Here is a 21619-nt window from a genome sequence, read left to right as displayed (position 1 = left end):
CGCTCTATCGTTCCGGTTCCCATCCCCCGCCAAATTAGTTTAAACCCTCCCTAACAGCTCTATTAAACTTTCCCACCAGGATATTGGTCCCCTTTGGGTTCAGGTGTAACCTGTCCTTTTAGAACAGGTCATACTTTCCCCAGAAGAGATCCCAATTATCCAAGAATCTGAAGCCCTGCCCCCTACACCAGTCTCTCAGCCAGGCATTCATCTGCCTGATCCGACTACTCTTGCCCTCGCTAGCACGTGGCACAGGTAGCAATCCCGAGATTACTACCCTGGAGGTCCTGCTTCTCAGCTTCTTTCCTAACTCCTGGAAATCTCTCTTCAGGACCTCCTCCTTTGTCCTATCTATGTCATTGGTACCAACATGTACCAAGACAACTGGCTGCTCACCCTCCCTCTTTAGAATATTCAGGACCCGTACCCTGGAACCTGGGAGGCAACACACCATGCGGGTATCTCTGTCAGGCTCACAGAATCTCCTGTCTGTTCCCCTGACTATGGAATCCCCCACGGCTACCGCATTTCTCTTCTCCCTCCTTCTCTCCTGCACAACAGCTCCAGGCTCAGTGCCAGAGACCCGGTCACCGTGGGCGTCCCCTGTCAGGTCATCCCCCTCAACAGCATCCAGAACAAGATATTTGTTGCTGAGGGAGACAGCCACAGGGGTGCTCTCCACTATCCGGGCATTTCCCTTCCCTCTCTTGACAGTGACCCAGTGTCTGACTCCTGTAGCCTAGGGATGACTACCTCCCTGTAGCTCCTGTCTATCACCTCTTCACTTTCCCTGATAAGCACTAGGTCATCAAGCTGCAGCTCCAGATCCCTAACACGGTCTCTGAGGAGCTGCAACTCGGTGCACCTGGCGCAGATGTGGCCATCAGGGAGGCTGGAGGTCTCCCAGGATTCCCACATCTGACACCCTGAAACTATCAATTCTATCATCCAAATCATTGACCTATAATGTGAAAAGAAATGATCCCAATATCGACCCCTGTAGAACACCACTTGTCACGGGTAGCCAATCAGAAAAGGCCTTTTCTATTGCCAGTCAGCCAATCTTCTATCCCTGCTGGTTTCTCTCCCGTAATACCATGGGCACTTAGTCTGTGAAGCCGCCTCATGTGCAACACCATGTCAAAGGCCTTCTGGAAGTCCAAGTACACAACATCCACTGACTCCTTTGTCTCTTCTGCCTGTTATTTCCTCAAATAATTCCAACAGATTTGCCAGGCAAGCTTTCCCCTGATGGAAACAATGTTGACTTTGGCCAACTTTATCATACGCCTCTAAATACCCCCAAGCCTCATCCATAATAATGAACTCCAACATCTTCCCAACCACTGAAGTCAGGCGAACTGGCTTATAATCGCCTTTCTTCTACCTCCCTCACTTCATAAACTGGGGAGTGACATCTGCAATTTTCCAGTCCTCTGGAACCATTTCAGAATCTAGTGATTCTTGAAAGATCATTACAGTACTAATGCCTCCACAATCTCTTTTCCTATGTCTTTCTGAACCCTAAGGTAGTCTAGCTGGCCCAGCTCACTTACCTACCTTCAGACCTTCCAGCTTCCCAAGCACACCTCTCCTTAATAATAGCAACTACACTCACTTCTGCCCCTGATACTCTCAAATTTCTGGCATAGTGAAGACTAACGCAAGCTGCTTATTAAGTTTGCCCACCATTTCTTTGTCATCACTCATTGCTATCGTTTAATATATAAATAAGAAATAAATATCAAGCAAAAAGGTTCTGAAGTGAGTCCATATGTTGTGGGAACAGCTCAGTGTTGGGGCAAGTGAAGTTGAGTGAAGTTATCCCTCTAGTTGAAGAGTCTGATGGTTGAGGGCTATTCCTGAACCTGGTGGTGTGGGTCCTGACGCTCCTGTACCTCCTTCCTGATGGCATCAGTAAGAAGAGAGCACGGCCTGAAGTGGGGGTCCTAGATGATGGACAGCACTCTGTGTAATGTGTTCAATGGTGGGAAAGGCTTTACCTAAGATGGACTGGGCCATACCCACTACTTGTTGTCAGCGTTTCCATCCAAGAGTATTGGTGTTTCCATATCAGGCCATGATACAACCAGCCAATATACTCTTCATCCCATATCTATAGAAGACTGTCAAAGTCTTAGATGGCATGCCAAATCTTCACAAACTTCTAAGAAAGTAGAGGTGCTGCTGTGCTTTCTGCATAGTGGCACTTATGCGCTGGACCCAAGATAGATAATGACAACATGGAGGAATTTAAAGTTGCTGACCCTCTCCACCTCTGATCCCCCAATGAGGACTGGCTCATGGACCCTCGGTTTCCTCCTCATGAGGTCAGTAATCAGATTCTAGGTCTTGCTGATGTTGAGTGAGAGGTTGTTGTTGTGGCACCACTCAGCCAGATTTTCAATCTCCCTCCTATATGTTGATTCATCACCACCGTTGATCTGGCCATTGACAATGGTGTCATCAGCAAACTAAAATATGGCATTGGAGCTGTGCTCAGCCTCACAGTCATAAATATAAAGTGAGTAGAGCAGGGGGCTAACCACACAGCCTTGTGGTGCACCTGTGGAGAGTGTGGAGGAGATATTGTCAGTGAACCAAACAGGTTGGAGTCTGCAAGTGAGGAAATTGAGGATCCAGTTGCACAAGAAGGTATTGAGGCCCAATAATTGAGGTTTATTCATCGACTCTCCCCTGAATTTAGACAAAGAACTTAAGGATGCTACTAATATTAAGGTTGTTAATGGTCAAGTCAGATTCAAAAGTCTTGACCTCTATTTCAATTATAAAACATGGTTTTCCTCATTTAATGCGCGAGCAGGACAATCTATTTCATTTTGTCCTAATGTTGTATTTTATATGCAATTCCAATTCTAGACAATAAAAATAGGCAATTCTTAATTCATGTAAAAGTAGACTTGTCGCCCTTGAAAGTCACCGATGCAGAAATGCAGCATGAAACTTTCAAGTACCAACCCACTAATATCTGCTGCTAGGTTTGCAAAAGTTGATTGAATCCAAATGAAACATAAACTTACTTTTAGAGGCATCTTTGCATGTTCATTCAGCAGAGGAACATCGAACACCAGTCTCCTCAGCAAGTGCTGCATCACAGATGGCCGTAATTGTCTGTGTGGAAAGGAAATTTGATGGGATGATCTTTCAGTAGAATCCCTTCTTCCTCTCACCAAAGCAGCAAAGCTTTGTCAATCCAAATAAAACTCTGGTTAGACCACACTTGAAGTATTGTGTTCAGCTCTGGTCACTCATTATAGGAAGGAAGTGTAATTTTTAGAGAGAGAGTTCGGAGGAGATTTACTAGGATGCTGCTTGGACTGGGGGGCATGTGTTAAGAAGACAGATTAGCGAACTAAGGCTTTTCTCTTTGGAGCGAAGGAGGAAGAGAACTAACGTGATAGAGTCGTACGAGATGATAGGAGGCTTAGTTAGTGTGGATAGCCAGAGACTTTTTCCAAGGAGATAAATGGCTAATCCAAGGGGCATTGTTGTTTAGTGATTGGAGAAAAGTACAGGGGGAACGTCAGATGTAAGTTCTTTACACAGAAGTGGTAGGGGTGATGGTCAAGGCAGATACATGAGAGGCATTTAAGATAGGCACATAGATGGTAGAAATATGGAGGGCTATGTAGGAGGGAAGGAGTAGGGTTAAAAGATCAGCAAAACATTGTGGGCTGAAGGGCCTGTACTGTGCTGTAATGTTCTATGTACACAGTGTGATTTCTGTCATCCTTACTGGAAATCGAGAATTGATGGCACCACAAGCACAAAGTAATGAAATACTTTATCCCATTGCCATACATAGCTTGGCCAAAATATATTTTGTTATTCTTTATTAGGATTGTTAGTGACAGCTGTTCGTGCTAAACTCATGTAGCAATTCGGTACATCCAAAGTTCAGCCTGATTAAAAGAAATCCAGTTTAACGCTGAAATCAGAGTATAATGCTCGTTTACCACCGGTTAAGTATAATTTTCTACCCCTTTATTTTTAAACTTACCCACAGATTGCAAGTAAGCATTCCTCAATGGCGTCCCTCTGGGCTTTGGTGAGGGAGCATCCCTTAGAAAGCCTGTAGACAGTGTGCAACAAGGAATCTATGAGGGATGCATGGTGCTCAGTGCCAGCAAAGAGGGGGGCACACTTCGTTAACAGGGGCAAAACGGCAGTGCACAAGTATCGGTTCAACGCCAATGCCATATCCGTAGCACTCAAGACAACCTAAGGATTAAGAAAAGAGAGCAGACATGCTTACTGTCACTGGATTTAATTACCCCGCTCCAGCAATATTATATGCTCTTCAAATAAAATAGAAATCCTATCTAAGCAGGTATTGGCGAGTTCGTCTCACCCTAGTTGCCATCCTGTGTACTCTCACACAGGTAAAGTCCTTCCCATAAAATCACGGAACTGTAACAACACAGAAAGAGGCCATGCAACCCATTGAATCTCTGCTGTCTTCAGATGAAGACATACAATCAGCTTCACTCCCCAGCTTCCCAAACCTCTATACGAACCACCCTATCCCTGAGACTACAAACTGCCAGATCCCTAATATCAAATTGGAGACACAAGATACTGCAGATCCAGAATCTGGAGCAATAAAGTTCAAAGTTCAAAGTAAAATTAATTATCAGAGTACAAACATGTCACCACATACTGCCCCGAGATTCTTTTACTGCGGGCAATGTTTTGTGATCTTGAGCAGAGCAATTGTCATACCAGGCTGTGATACATCTGGATAGGATGCTTTCCATGGTGCACATTTAAAACCTGATGAGGGTCAGCGGGACATGATGAATGTCCTACGCCTTCTGAGGAAACAGAGGTTCTGGTGTGCTGAATTTATTTCCTACTATGCTACTAAGTGGAAACTTTTATGATTAAAAGTGGAAGGGAAATGCATTGAATTAAATGGACAAAAAATGAGAGTATGGTGGGTGGGCATTTGCCCAAATTTAAATAAATTGTCACCATGGGAAAGATTCAACATTGGGAATGGTACTTTGTGAAAACACCCCTTGTTTAGGAAATGTCATTGCTGCTACTGCAAACAGATTAGACTTGCAGAGCTGTTACATGATAATATGATCCAGCCGTGGTGTCTCCATTTGATATTTACAGACAGCAATAAGTTTTGACTTATGTGATTTTTCCAGCAGCTTTCAATGCTGCACCATTGCGCATCTTTCCAAGTGAGGTTCTACATCTATCACCTAAAATTTACCAGTGGCAGTCATTAGCAATTAATTCTGTGTATGAGCCATTTAAAATGTTTGCTCCAGTCAGATTCTAAGAGAAGACAAATTCTATAATTATTCCAACACACTTTCCGCTCAAGCGGATATGTTATTGATGTTTTATCTGCGCATACTCCTAAGAAAATGCTGATGAATATTATTCCTAAAGTAAGGTAGTGTAGAAAGCTGTAGGTAACAACTACCCGATTCATGACCAGCCTGTTCGTACAAATGAGTGTTTGGGAGACCGGTGGGATGGATTTTCCAACTCTCGCAGGGCTGCATTCACCACTTGCTGTGTGGAGTGGAATGCGGCATTTCCCTGACAAGCCTTCTCTCCCACCACTTCCCCCAATTCGAACAATCATAATGAACTGGCCTCCACAGCAATGAATTCCACAGATTCACCACCCTCTGGCTAAAGAAGTTCCTCCTCATCTCCGTTCTCAATGGACGTCCCTCTATTCTGAGGCTGTGCCCTTGGGCTCCCCCACAACAGGGAGTATTCATAACAGCACAGAGTCAGCGAGGCCAGCTCGCGGTCACTCATTTCACACCTGCTTCCTTTCCCATTATGGCGGTTTCCATAACCCGCAGCTACAGCTTCATCCCACCGATGCTGCTCGGCCTCACTGAGTTACTCCAGCACATTACTTAATTGCTCCAGGGTCTGGCCTCTGCCGTCTCTCGCATCTCCGCATCTGTCACAAACAGGAGCGGAATTTGGAGAACTGCTTTACGTTCACATTCACCACTGTGCTTCAGCTAATTCTGAGTGGCAAGAACAATAATTAATCTATCTTTTTATCGACTCGTATCAGCTTGTTTTCTTTAAGTGTTATTTTCAGTACGAGTAGCTGAAATTCCAAACCACTTCTAAACACACCGCATTGACAGAAACACGAAAAGACATAATGTCATTTAAACCTCAGGGGTCACTCATCTACCCACCGTGTCCAGTGAGGCAGCAGCACGGAGATCTGGCAGAAAGCCAACCTCCAGCAGGTGTAAAAGGAAATCCTGCTCTTCGATCCCATACACCCTCTCTAGGAACAAAACCATGGCTGCCTTGTGGTCAGGGCAAAATCCAGCTGACATGTCTGGCTCCACAACTGTCCCATCTGGAAGAAAATAACAGTATTTACTAAATATTTCAAGGTAATTTCAGAGTTTTCTCCACTAAATTTGTGAAAGAGCTAATACGCACTTGTATGACATCCTTCACAGCCTTAAGAGGTCTAAAAGTGGTGGTTTACAGCTGAAGTACATTTGAAGGGCAATTTCTGTCACAATCTGGAACACATGACAGCCAAACACAGCACAGCAAGCTGCCACAAAGAGTATTTACAGCTTTAGTAATTTTGCAAGAGATAAATGTTGGTTAGGATATTAAGAAAGAGTGTCATGTTTCAAAATAGCATTGTGATACAGTTGTCCCTCGGTATCCACAGGGGATTGGTTCCAGGACCCCCCGCGGATACCAAATTCCACGGATGCTCAAGTCCCTTATATAAAATGGCGTAGTATTTGCATACAACCTACGCACATCCTCCCATATACTTTAAATCATCTCTAGGTTACTTATAATACCTAATACAATGTAAATGCTATGTAAATAGTTGTTACACTGTATTGTTTAGGGAATAATGACAAGAAAAAAGAGTCTGTACATGTTCAGTACAGACGCCACTATCGTGTCTCTTCTGGGAACACTGGTGCTACCTCGGCATCAGCCGATGCTGATTCCTCCGTGATCTTTAAGTTCTTGAAGCTGTAGTGCTTTACATAGCTAGCCAGCCATCCCTTACTAACCTTAAACTCCTTCCTCTCGTTCACAACACAAGTAGCAAACGAACGAGGCGTGAGGCAAACAATGCTCAAACAATGAGTACTGGAGAGAGCCTGAGGATCTGTGAAATGGTGGGAGGCTACAACAGGGTATGCCTACACATCACTTCATTCGTGTGGATTCAGTGTAGTGTTTGGCGCGTGGCAAATTCAAGTTTTGCTTTTTGGAACTTTCTGGAATTATTTATTTTCGAATATTTTCAATCCGCGGGTGCGGAACCCATGGATATGGAGGGCCGACTGTGTTACATTTCTATTTGAGAGGATGGAGAAGTGATATGATCTAAGCAATTTATGGCCACAAATAATAAATCCTGTCCGTCATGTTCACACCAGCAAAAGATGAGCCACTTAGACCCATCTCACTGCCCAGCAATCAGTAGGTTACAAGTGTTCATTCAAGGTGGGTATAAGTCAAAATATCTCTTCCCAAAGCTTGTGCCTCCACAGTGACATACCCTATGTGATCTTGAGCAGTCAACCTGGACTTCTGCAGCCAATTCCTTGGAAAAGGACTATCAACAACCTGGATCTCATCATTGGCAGGTTATTTAATTGGATGAGACTAATTAATACTGCATCTGCAAGGCCAACTTAAAATATGGGTATCCCGTAGTAAAAGACTCATGTCCTGGTTACACAAGGAATTTCACAATTCAGGAATACAATGGAACTCTCCTCTTGCCCAGATGAGTTCATCATACAAGAAGCTCAACACCATCCAGGAAAATGTAGTATGATTGTTTAGGAGCCTGAATATTTGCCCCCTCTGCGACTGGCGCATCACACAGCTCCAGTGGGTAACATCTAGAAAATGCACTGCAGATGCTCATCTCAGCTACTCCAACAACACCTCTCTACCACCAGGAAGGACATGTGCAGCAAGTAAATGGGTAGATCACAATCTAAAGGTACCCTTCCAAATAAAACACACACCTGATTGGTAAATAGATCACCAGCCTTTCAATGCAGCTGGATCTAAATCCTGGAACTCCTTACTCAAGTGTAAGGTGAGAGTCCCTTCAGCTGAAGGGCTCAGGATGAAAGGTGAAAAGCTGAAGGGAAACTGCTTCACTCAGAGGGTCATGAGAGTGTGGAATGAGCAGCCAGTGCAAGTGGTACATACAAGCTCAATTTCAACATTCAAAAGAAGTTTGGATAGGTTCATGGATGGTAGAGGTATGAAGGGCTACGGTCCCGGTGCAGGTCGATAGGACTAGGAAGATTAAGTGGTTTGGCACGGACTAAATGGGCTGAAGGGCCTATTTCTGTGTTGTAGAAGAAAGCCCTTAACTCTGGGTGGAGTCATCAGGACACAGTCATAACAGCTTTTTTTTTTTAGCAGGCTTTCTTATTTTTACGCTCAACCCAGCACAGATAGAAAACGTGCAAGGGAGCCGGCTGGATTCGAACTTGGGAGCCTTCGCTCTGAAGTCCAGCGCTGATGCCACTACGCCACTAGCGTAGTGTTGTATTTTTCTATAACATAGTGTTGTATTTTTCTATAACTCTGAAGGACTGGAGGTTTGAATAGAGTCGCTTACCACCTAAGGATGGGCAATAAGTTCAGGCGCAGCCAACAACACCCACATCCGTAAAATATTTTTCAGTCTTGCTGATTGCAAAACCCCACATATTTGCAAACCTAATTTGTACAATGATTTACTGTAGTAATAAATTCAGAACAAATAAAATAATAAGGGGTTGATTTCAAATTGAAAGATCAATCAATATTAGCAATTATCTTCCACAGATCTAGCAGATAAAAAATTACAATAATTGAATAAATAGGAAAAGGTGTCTTCACCATGAGGACTGCATTCAGTCAGAGCAAATACCTACAGCATTTAATTCTCATTCCATGTAAAGTACACAAAGTTAACTGATTTGCTGCACGGGTACTCAAGTTATGCCATTCAGTTACACTGTTGGGAATAAATATCAGGCCAAATCCTTTGATTTGCCATTTACGTTTTGTGAACCAAAGTGTATTTTATCTGACTCTGTTTTCAGGGTTTTAAGTCTGATTACATGAGAGGCAGTGACCGTATTTTAAATGGGCTTGTTATCTCACTGTAATGTGCTATGTACGTCATTCATACTTAGTACAAATTGCAGCCAGCTATAGTTTATCTGCAATATGCCAAAAATGTCACTTAAAGAAAATAATTGGTATGCACGCATTGTTTCAATGCAGTTCAAATAAATGACTTCACCAAGATTTGGCACCCTAAATCAAATTGCGTTTCATTGTTCAAAATAATACTTTGAACAAGCTATAAGAGTTAAAATTTTGAGCTACTGTATTAAAGTGAAATAAATTTCTTCAACTAAGCTATATTACTGCTATTTTGCAATATTGGTCTTAACATGTGGCTTAGCTTCTAAGCCTGGAGGAACCATTTCTACTGAGAGAAGAAGGAACAGTAGTGGGTTACTGGTGCCTTAAAAATCAGTCACTTTGGGAAGAGGGGTCTCATCAGCGATGGTTGCCAGCTCATCGAGGAGAAGGAAAACTCTGATTTCAAATCTCTGCTGCCTTGTGGCTGTAACCACCCACCCAGAGGAGGAATATGGAGCTAGAGTCCCTAAGGCAGTCCTTACGTTGAGTTCAACGTGGACTGACAATTCCTGTGATGCTGCTGGTGCCAAACTCTATTGGTCTCTGCCATTCCTTTGGCTTCATCAGCTGCATGGGAACCTGCTGCATGAGCAACAACTTGCTTTCCATATCTAACTGCCCTGACTTACATTCGCATAGACAACTAGAATGCAATATCCATGATTAGCCCTGATCAACGGAGGACCCCAATACAATGGCAAGTAAAAATCACTTTGATAAGCAACAGACCAAGTGAATGGTCATACATTTCAAACATCATCTCTGTTTTTCTCTTCAAAGACGCAACATGAATTAATTCCAACATTTTTAATTTTTTTGAATCAGAAAATAATCTTATTTTCAAGTTTATTTTGCATTTGTTCTTTCCACTCTAATTTCACTAAACTCTCAAGCATCTCTTTTGCACTCAGTTTGAGAAATTGAATTGTCAATCAAAGCTGTCTGCAAACCAACGTGGTTAAATACCATATCTTGAGCCATTAATATTACAAGTTGTGACTGCCAATGAGAATAATTTATTTGATCTGTTCCCTCTCATCAAATGTATATTAATAGACACTGGAACATAATCATACAATCATTGCTTCAAACAATCAATAATTCTCTTTGAGCAGTATTAGTACTTTGTAAATTATCAGAGACTATTTTCATCAATTCTATTTCAAGACCCTAACCAATACATTATCTCTTATTCTTCCTTGAGGTCCAAAAAACTTCTAAGTTGACTTCCATTTCATGAATTGCAATCTGCTAAAGACATGATATTGTAACTTTTTCATCATCTACAATAAAATCAGTTAATATAAAGCCTTCTTTCAGGGTGGCTAACTCACCCTTAGCAACAGTTGGCATCTGGAAGGGAATGCTGATAACTCCTTCCAGGTCTTCCAGAGGAATCAAGGACCGGAGAATGGATTTAATCCGTATTGCCTCACCTTTACCAGCATTTATGAGCTATTGCAATAAAAACAAAACAAATGAAAGTTGAGATACTTCAATCTGGGAAACAACACACAAACGGTGTGACAAGATTACCAATATGTTTTAGTAAGGCGGACATTCCTATTTCTGTGTAATTTTTACTCTTCCCTTCCCTGAGCCTCTCCTTCCTGCATCAACACCAGGAACTAAATGAGATATCAGTCTTTTGCCAATGCTAATCTGAAACCTATTGTTCCAGGAAATGGTTTGACCTGTTTACTGGAACTCTGTTCCCAAATTGCCGACCTTACCTTGAGGGATTTAAGAAACAAGGATCTGCTTAAAATTACTTTTAATTCTAAACCCAAGTACTGGATCTGTGGGTTTCTGCAGGAAACCAAGGGCTTTGCCTTCATTTAGAGTGGGGTTTCCCGAACGTTTTTATGCAATGGACCCCTACCATTAACTAGGAGGGTCCATGAACCCCAGGTTGGGAATCCCTGATTTTGAGCAAAGATAAGCAAGGGAATCACGAAGAATATATTAGAAGAAAATGAAGACCAAGGCTATTCCCTTCTCATAACTTCTGGTCTGTGTCACTATTGTTTCATGGATATCTCTGAACAATATGCTCGAGAAAACTCGGACATGATGGGAAACTGGGCCAGGTAAATTAAGGATTAAAGAATTGTTTAACCAATATAACTGGAGCTGGATATTTCTAATGACCTCAGAAAGGACCATTGATTTTGCAGTTACCAAAGGAGATACCACAGAACTGTTCTGTGTTACAAGCACTTCATTGTTAAAGTAGCTCTTCTATGTAATAACCCTTGATATATGCTCGGTATGGAACCTCTTAATGCAATCAGCAGTTGTCTTCCTTATTGTGGAGAAGGTAATGGATCCATGTGAGGGAGGCACTGGTTAACAATAGTCATGAGGTGCTAATCTCAATGGACATGAGAAATCACAACTCTGATCACTATAATATAGCTACACTATCACCACTTTAATCACAGGTTTTCTATTTGTTCTTATTGTGTTTTAATACAAAATGTATATAATTTATGTTTAATTTCTATTTTTCTTGTGAATGCTTCTTGCGATGCTACTGCAGCTAAGCTTTTCATTGCATCTCTGCAGACGTGCACTAATGTGCAAGACAATAAATTTGACTTTGACTTTGAAATGGCATTTTTGACTATTAGAGCTAATGGAACCATGTGAGCTTTAAATAGGTATTGATTGAGTTGTCTTTGCCTGGCAAATGAAGGATAAATCTAATCCTTAGATTCTACTGGCTTAAGGACTGCATGAAAGGTTGATAGATTTTGATAAGTCAAGGCACTCAGTATTACTGGGATATGGAGGTGTGCAGGTTTGAAGTTACAATCAATTGACACATAATCTTTTTCAAACTCTAGGGGGCTTACCAATCCTAACTCATGGAAAACCAAAAACAATCTTACCTGTGTTCGAATGGCTCCAAGGATCAAGGGCTGTGAGATAATTTGTCAACTGCAGTCTGTTGTTAAATACTGAATAAACTCTTGATCTTTTACAAAAGTACTTCTGGTTGCTGCTCATTATGTCGACACAAGAACGGTTCCAGTTGTACATGGCCGAAAACTTAACGTCAATCAAATTTGCTTTACTGAGTACTTAGTTAATATGGTTAACATTTTGTTTCCCAAGAGAATCCACTCAGAATCCTCTATTTGCTTGTATTACATTCTCAGGTTTGGAAAAAGACATGGCAGTCTGTATTTGGTTCTGAGGAAAAGTCTCAGAATTAGGTATATTCAATCTCACATTTGAAAGAATTAATGATGTGGAATTTCTCCTCAAAGAACTTAATTAGTGTGAAACTATCAATAAAAACTTTGGACTTGGTAACTTTCAGACCATTATTGAAGTTCTTCAGAGAGCTGACTTATTACTTACATGGATCTCTGGTGCACACCGACCCAATAAATCAATCAAAGCTGAATAGAAGGTCATAATAGCATTCCCCATATGAATGGTATCATCTTCCTCTTCTTCAATTTCTCTATGAAACAAAAGTATGAGTAATAGTTCAGCATGTCACACCATGTCATCTGAACCAACAAAAGCTGTGTATCGCATAAGAACAATTAGTACACAAACACATAAGATTCAAGAAGAATATTATAAAGTAACAACATGTACAATTACTACAGAATTTTCTACAGATATACCATGGAGAGCATTCTAATTGGCTGCATCACTGTGTGGAATGGGTGGGGAGCACTGCACAGGATTGAAATAAGCTGCAGAAAGTTGTAAACTCAATCAGTTCCATCATAGGCACGCTCAGAAAGGCAGCATCCATCATTTACGAACCCTATCTCCCAGGACATGCCCTGTTCTCATTGCTACCATTGGGGAGGCACACACTCAACAAATCAGGAACAACTTCTTCCGCTTTGCTATTAGATTTCTGAATGGACATTGAATTCATGAACACTGCCTCACTACAAATATTAAACATAACATAATTGATTGTATAAGTATTCACCCTCTTCAAGTCACAATTTAGTAGATGCACCTTTGGCAGCAATTACAGCTTTGAGTCTCTGTGGTAGATCTTTATCAGCTTTGCACATCTGGTCACTGCAATCTTTCCCCATTCTTCTTTACAAAACTGCTCAAGCTCTGTTAGATTGCATGGGGATCATGAGTGAACAGCCCTTTTCAAATCCAGCCACAGATTCTCAGTTGGATTGAGGTCTGGACTCTAACTTGGCCTCTTCAGGACATTAACTTTGTTGTTTTTAAACCACCCCTGTGAAGCTTTGGCTTTATGCTTCGGGTCATTGTCCTGCCGGAAAACAAATCTTCGCCCAAGTCACAGTCCTCTTGCAGACTACATCAGGCTTTCCTCTGGGATTTCCCTGTATTTTGCTGCATTCATTTTACCCTCTACCTTCACAAGCCATCCAGGGCCTGCTGCAGTGAAGCATCCCCACAGTATGAGGCAGCCACCATCATGTTTCACTGTAGGGGTGGTGTGTTTTTGATGAAGTATAGTCCATGCCAAACATAGCACTGTTTGATGGCCAAAAAGCTCAATTTTGGTTTCATCAGACCATAGAACCTTCTTCCAGCTGACTTCAGTATCTCCCACATGATTTCTGGCAAACCCTAGCCCAGATTTCATGTGAGTTTTTTTTCAACAGTGACTTTCCCAGTGACTCACCCATAAAGTTGCAACTAGTGAAGCACCTGGGTAATAGTTGTTGTATGCACAGTCTCTACCATCTCAGCCACTGAAGCTTGTAACTCCTCCGCAGTTATCATGGGTCCCTTGATGGCCTCCCTCACTAACCTCCTTCTTGTACAGTCACTCAGTTTTTGAGGACGGCTTGCTCTAGGCAGATTTACAACTGCTTTCCATATGCTTTCCATTTCTTGATGATTGACTTAACTGTACTCCAAAGGATATTCAGTGACTTGAAAATGTTCTTGTATCCATCTCCTGACGTGCTTTTCAATAACTTTTTAACGGAGTTGTTTGGAGTGTTCTTTTGTCTTCATGACATAGTTTTTGCCAGGATAATGGCTCACTAGCATTTGTCCTTCCAGATACGGGTGTATTTTTGCTCCAACTAATTAAAAGACCTTGATTGCACACAGTGATCTCCATTTAACTAATGATGTAACTTCTAAGACCAAATGGCTGCACTAGTGACGATTTGGTGTGTCATATCAAGGGGGTATGTGGGCACATGGCCAAGTGGTTAAGGCATTGGACTAGCGACCTGAAGGTCGTGAGTTTGAGCCCCAGCCGAGGCAACGTGTTGTGTCCTTGAGCAAGGCACTTAATCACACATTGCTCTGCGATGACACTGGTGCCAAGCTGTATGGGTCCTAATGCCCTTCCCTTGGACAACATTGGTGTCGTGGAGAGGAGAGACTTGCAGCATGGGCAACTGCTGGTCTTCCATACAACCTTGCCCAGGCCTGCGCCCTGGAGAGTGAAGACTTACGCAAGACTTACTCTCGCAAGACTAACGGATGCCTTTAATCAAGGGGGTGAATACTTAGGCAATCAATTATTTTGTGTATTATATTTGGAATTAATTTAAATCACTTTGTAGAGAATTGTTTTCACTTTGACACGAAAGAGTTTTTTTCTTGTGATCAGTGTCAAAAAAGTCAAATTAAATTCACTGAAGCTAATGTTGTAAAACAATAAAACATGAAAACTTCCCGGGGAGGTAGTGAATACTTTTTATAGGTACTATATATATTTATTTATTGTATATTATTATTACATCTTGTAGCCGTAAAACAAATTTCATAACACATGCTGGTGATACTAAACCTGAATCTCATAATGTTAAACAAACTGATTGGAATTAAGGAGTGATATTTTATATAATTGGTTTAAGTATTTCATTGAGAAAAGCAGGGACTTTCCAGATTTTTTAGAGAAAGGAGTTCACCTCATAATTTGTAATTTGTAAGTATGGTATTTTCATGAATGCAAGATTTCAACATTCAAGGTTGAGGCCATTATCAAAATAAGTCATTTTAATAATGGAGTTAAGTTTTAGTGATCTTCCTCATCTTTCATGGTAAAATGCAAGTTCAGAACATTCCCTTGTGAAGTTACTCCAAGTTAAACAGCGTGAAAGAATTTAATTATTTGAAATACTGTAATTGTTTAAACATATTACCATGACTGCTGACATTAATTCAGTTCTCCCACATTGCTGGCCTTATTAATTCATCAATGACAAGTCACTCTATTCAGAACTTATTTGATACAAGAGTAGATAATGAGTGATTTTTCTCCAAGATTTTATATGTAATCATAAAATTGCTGTTGAGTGATTGGGAACAAGAATGATTCCAGGAAGCAAAGCTTCATAAAAAGGATTATGAGCTCTCTTCTCCAAAAAGCTGGGTCCAGTGGAGATTTCAAACTTAAGAGCGACTGGTTCTAATGACCATGGAACAAAAATGGGTCTATGAAGAGTTCACTGAAATCTCTCTGGCTGGTAGAAGAGGCCAACACACTTCATGCCCCGCTCCAGTCTGATGTTCATTCTGAATAGACCTATGAATGAACCTATAAAGGCCATGAAAATTAAAAAATCTGCAATTCTGGTAATAGAAACATAGAAAACATACAGCACAATACTGGCCCTTTGGCCCACAAAGCTGTGCCGAACATGTCCCTACCTTAGAACTACCTAGGCTTTACCCATAGCCCTCTATTTTTCTGAAATCTGAAATAAAACATAGAAACATAGAAACATAGAAAATAGGTGCAGGAGTAGGCCACTCGGCCCTTCGAGCCTGCACCGCCATTTATTATGATCATGGCTGATCATCCAACTCAGAACCCTGCACCAGCCTTCCCTCCATACCCCCTGATCCCCGTAGCCACAAGGGCCATATCTAACTCCCTCTTAAATATAGCCAATGAACTGGCCTCAACTGTTTCCTGTGGCAGAGAATTCCACAGATTCACCACTCTCTGTGTGAAGAAGTTTTTCCTAATCTCAGTCCTAAAAGCCTTCCCCTTTATCCTCAAACTGTGACCCCTCGTTCTGGACTTCCCCAACATCGGGAACAATCTTCCTGCATCTAGCCTGTCCAATCTCTTTAGGATTTTATACGTTTCAATCAGATCCCCCCTCAATCTTCTAAATTCCAACGAGTACAAGCCCAGTTCATCCAGTCTTTCTTCATATGAAAGTCCTGCCATCCCAGGAATCAATCTGGTGAACCTTCTTTGTACTCCCTCTATGGCAAGGATGTCTTTCCTCAGATTAGGGGACCAAAACTGCACAGAATACTCCAGGTGTGGTCTCGCCAAGGCCTTGTACAACTGCAGTAGTACCTCCCTGCTCCTGTATTCGAATCCTCTCGCTATAAGTGCCAGCATACCATTCGCTTTTTTCACCGCCTGCTGTACCTGCATGCCCACTTTCAATGACTGGTGTATAATGACACCCAGGTCTCGTTGCACCTCCCCTTCTCCTAATCGGCCACCATTCAGATAATAATCTGTTTTCCTATTTTTGCCACCAAAGTGGATAACTTCACACTTATCCACATTAAATTGCATCTGCCATGAATCTGCCCACTCACCCAACCTATCCAAGTCACCCTGCATCCTCTTAGCATCCTCCTCACAGCTAACACTGCCACCCAGCTTCGTGTCATCCGCAAACTTGAAGATGCTGCATTTAATTCCCTCATCCAAGCCATTAATATATATTGTAAACAACTGGGGTCCCAGCACTGAGCCTTGCGGTACCCCACTAGTCACTGCCTGCCATTCTAAAAAGGTCCTGTTTATTCCCACTCTTTGCTTCCTGTCTGCTAACCAATCCTCTATCCACATCAATACCTTACCCCCAATACCGTGTGCTTTAAGTTTGCACACTAATCTCCTGTGTGGGACCTTGTCAAAAGCCTTTTGAAAATCCAAATATACCACATCCACTGATTCTCCCCTATCCACTCTACTAGTTACATCCTCAAAAAATTCTATGAGATTCGTCAGACATGATTTTCCTTTCACAAATCCATGTTGACTTTGTCGGATGATTTCACCGCTTTCCAAATGTGCTGTTATCACATCTTTGATAACTGACTCCAGCAGTTTCTCCACCACCGACGTTAAGCTAACCGGTCTATAATTCCCCGGTTTCTCTCTCCCTCCTTTTTTAAAAAGTGGGGTTACATTAGCCACCCTCCAATCCTCAGGAACTAGTCCAGAATCTAACGAGTTTTGAAAAATTATCACTAATGCATCCACTATTTCTTGGGCTACTTCCTTAAGCAGTCTGGGATGCAGACCATCTGGCCCTGGGGATTTATCTGCCTTTAATCCCTTCAATTTACCCAACACCACTTCCCTACTAACATGTATTTCGCTCAGTTCCTCCATATCACTGGACCCTCGTCCTCTACTATTTCTGGAAGATTATTTATGTCCTCCTTCGTGAAGACAGAACCAAAGTAATTATTCAATTGGTCTGCCATGTCCTTGCTCCCCATAATCAATTCACCTGTTTCTGTCTGCAGGGGACCTACATTTGTCTTTACCAGTCTTTTCCTTTTTACATATCTATAAAAGCTTTTACAGTCAGTTTTTATGTTCCCTGCCAGTTTTCTCTCATAATCTTTTTTCCCCTTCCTAATTAAGCCCTTTGCCCTCCTCTGCTGAACTCTGAATTTCTCCCAGTCCTCAGGTGAGCCACTTTTTCTGGCTAATTTGTATGCTTCTTCTTTGGAATTGATACTATCCCTAATTTCTCTTGTCAGCCACGGGTGCACTACCTTCCTTGATTTATTCTTTTGCCAAACTGGGATGAACAATTGTTGTAGTTCATCCATGCAATCCTTAAATGCTTGCCATTGCATATCCACCGTCAATCCTTTAAGTGTCATTTGCCAGTCTATCTTAGCTAATTCACGTCTCATACCTTCAAAGTTACCCCTCTTTAAGTTCAGAACCTTTGTTTCTGAATTAACTATGTCACTCTCCATCTTAATGAAGAATTCCACCATATTATGGTCACTCTTACCCAAGGGGCCTCTCACGACAAGATTGCTAATTAACCCTTCCTCATTGCTCAAAACCCAGTCTAGAATAGCCTGCTCTCTAGTTGGTTCCTCGACATGTTGGTTCAAAAAACCATCCCGCAGACATTCCAAGAAATCCTCTTCCTCAGCACCTTTACCAATTTGGTTCACCCAATCTACATGTAGATTGAAGTCACTTATTATAACTGCTGTTCCTTTATTGCACACATTTCTAATTTCCTGTTTAATACCATCTCCGACCTCACTACTACTGTTAGGTGGCCTGTACACAACTCCCACCAGCGTTTTCTGCCCCTTAGTGTTATGCAGCTCTACCCATATCGATTCCACATTTTCCCGGCTTATGTCCTTCCTTTCTATTGCGTTAATCTCATCTTTAACCAGCAACGCCACCCCACCTCCTTTTCTTTCATGTCTATCCCTCCTGAATATTGAATATCCCTGAACATTGAGCTCCCATCCTTGGTCACCCTGGAGCCATGTCTCTGTGATCCCAACTATATCATAATCATTAATAACAATCTGCACTTTCAATTCATCCACCTTGTTACAAATGCTCCTTGCATTGACACACAAAGCCTTCAGGCGCTCTTTTACAACTCTCTTAGCCCTTATACAATTATGTTGAAAAGTGGCCCTTTTTAATGCTTGCCCTGGATTTGTCGGCCTGCCACTTTTACTCTTCTCCTTACTACTTTTTGCTTCTACCCTCACTTTACACCCCTCTGTCTCTCTGCACTGGTTCCCATCCCCCTGTTGTGAACTAACCTCCTCTCGCCTAGCCTCTTTAATTTGAAAAATTCAGCAGATCAGGTAGCATTTGTAGAAAGAGAAATGATCAAAGTTTTGAATCTGCATCCCTTTCAAGGCCAGACCTAAAATATTAATGTTTTTCTTTCCACCAGATTTTGCCTGATCAAATGAGTTTTCCAGTATTTTCTTTAATGACTTTTGATGCTTTATACTGTTGATCAAAGTTGACCCACCAAAAACAAAATTAGATTGGAAGCTTCAGTAATGTTTCTTTCAAGATAAGGGGATAACTATTAAAATAATTCAGAGTGGCATGGCCTTATCACCTAGGAGCAGCTAATGCTTGATATTGATGGACAAGTCACTTTGCAGACTCACAGACTTCTCCGAGATTCATCAGTTGGTGAAAGGCCATCTCTCGCAGGGTCTTCAGAGATCTTTATGGCTTCCTCCATGGCAGACAGAAGTCCATCCCCACCTTCTCCTCGCAAAGCTGGGCCAAAGCACTCAGGGCGCCGAATCAACAGTCTCACAACCTCATTGGCATTTTCTTCCACACTCTCACCTGCAAACGGCAGAAACAGTATAGGGTTGAGATATCACATGCATTAAAACAAATTACCTATAAATCACAATGTATTTCAAAACATCGGGCAAATAAGTAGATGTTGCAACACAAAACGAACAACCTGGAAGATATCAAATGAGTTCCTAAAACAGGTAAACATTAAGTATGTGCAAATTGAAAATTAGTTTGTTCATAATAAATCCTAAAATAAATAAAAACATGGAATTATTAAATGAATACATTCAGTTCAGCATGCAGCTGTATATATCTTTTGCATAATAGACGTAACAGAATTGCATTGAATGTTACTGATGATTTTAATTTTAAAGTACAATGGTGCACATAACATAAAAGCTCATAATCGTACAGCAGTGTCATTAAACACTGAGTACATTGCTCTAATGGTAGACTTGTGACTTTAAAGTAGGTTTTACAGCCAACTACAATGAAAAACTAAATGAAAGACAACTTTGCCCCTTCATCACTGCACCACAGCAATTGAATATCAGCTCTCTATTACATAGTTGTATGGCATACCAGCCAAGTGCACTCGTTCATCACAGTCGGTAACAAGGCACACAGCCATTACTCAGAGCTTAACATGGGAGAAGTGTCAGTCGGTACCTGGTGTGTGGTGTTACCAACTCACACATTCCAGCACATTTATTCTTGAGTTCAATTTACTGGATCATAAAGCTATGACTCCAGCAGTTGTCCAATGAGAGCATGTCAAACATACAGCACTCTATTATCACCAAGTTGCTATGAAATAACACATTTCCATTTATGCAAGCAAAGGTTTAAAAAGTATTATTTTGTTATTAATAGGTTAATAAGTTCCTGCAGTACAATTTTCAGGGGCAGAACAACCAGCAAATCAAGCCTTCACTTCATATTCTCCTATTTCAAGGATTTATTGTGTTATTCAGAAGCAAGGGAAAATTTGCAGATGCTGGAATTCTGAGTAACACACACAAAATGCTGGAGGGCCTCAGCAGGCCAGACTGTGTCTACAGAAAAAAGAACAGTCGACGTTTCAGTCCTGGCGAAGGGTCTCAGCCCGAAACGTTGACTATACTTTTTTCCATAGACGCTGCCTGGTCTGCTGAGTTCCTCTAGCATTTTGTGTGTGTTGCTATGTTATCCATAACTCAAATTCACAATTTGTACGTGGCCTATCAGCAGCGTCAACAGAGCTTTACCAAGAGGGATTTCTCGCAGGTCGGCAGCAGTTATTTAAAAAGGGAGCTTCGAGAGCATTTGTCCATTGTACGTGGCCTATCAACGGCTATAACTGGAGCAGCAATCGTGAGATAGATAGCAGGGAAGGCTCAGGCATAAAAGGGAGACACTGCCTAGTGGAGCAGTCATCAAAGGAGCGGTCATCGACAGAGTGAAATGAGGCAGAGTGGGAGGGCTTTGGCTCATTCAGGCTTTGGTGATAACGGGTCGAGGCGAGGTAAGTTACCTGCGAGGAATAGAAACAGGAAGTATGTCTGTGAGGCCGGTGTTCTGTAATGGGTGTCAGATGTGGGAGGTCCAGGAGACACTGAGCCTCCTGGAAAGCCACATCTGCGTCAGGTGCGTCAAGCTGCGGCTCCTTAGGGACCACGTTAGAGAACTGGAGATGCAGCTCGATGACCTTCATCTGGTCCGGGAAAGTGAGGAGGTGAGAGAGGAGTTATAGGCAAGTAGTCACACCGAGGCCTCGGGAGACAGATAAGTAAGGAGAGGGAAGGGCAACAGTCAGATACGAGAGAGAATCCCTGTGGCTGACCCCCTGAAAAATAAGTACTCCTGTTTGAGTACTGTTGGGGCGGACAATCTACCTGGGGAAACAACAGTGGCCACGTCTCTGGCACAGAGTCTAGCCTGTGGCTCAGCAGGCTAGGGAAAGGAAGAAGGCAGTGCTAACAGAGGACTCTATAGTTAGGGGGTCAGACAGGTGATTCTGTGGATGCAGGAAAGAAACACGGATGGTAGTTTGCCTCCCAGGTGCCAGGGTCCGAGATGTTTCTGATCGCGTCCACAATATCCCAAAGTGGGAAGGTA

General features: G+C 42.0%; 1 protein-coding gene across 1 annotated transcript in view; it reads right to left on the bottom strand.

Annotated features, from left to right (window-relative positions):
- Positions 1-21619, bottom strand: part of ryr2a (ryanodine receptor 2a (cardiac)) — a 785545-nt gene that overhangs the window by 232249 nt on the left and 531677 nt on the right. The window contains exons 45-50 of the mRNA XM_072264911.1: positions 19378-19564; positions 12601-12706; positions 10566-10686; positions 6213-6382; positions 4022-4242; positions 3042-3132 (exon numbers count right to left, since the gene is read on the bottom strand). Of these exons, the coding sequence (XP_072121012.1) occupies positions 3042-3132; positions 4022-4242; positions 6213-6382; positions 10566-10686; positions 12601-12706; positions 19378-19564 (896 nt within the window). The remainder of the gene's footprint in view (positions 1-3041; positions 3133-4021; positions 4243-6212; positions 6383-10565; positions 10687-12600; positions 12707-19377; positions 19565-21619) is intronic.

The sequence above is a fragment of the Mobula birostris genome, chromosome 8, assembly GCF_030028105.1.
Source record: "Mobula birostris isolate sMobBir1 chromosome 8, sMobBir1.hap1, whole genome shotgun sequence".
NCBI lineage: Eukaryota > Metazoa > Chordata > Chondrichthyes > Myliobatiformes > Myliobatidae > Mobula > Mobula birostris.
The sequence above is the reverse complement of the archived record's forward strand: the minus strand, read 5'-3'. Positions and strand labels throughout refer to the sequence as shown.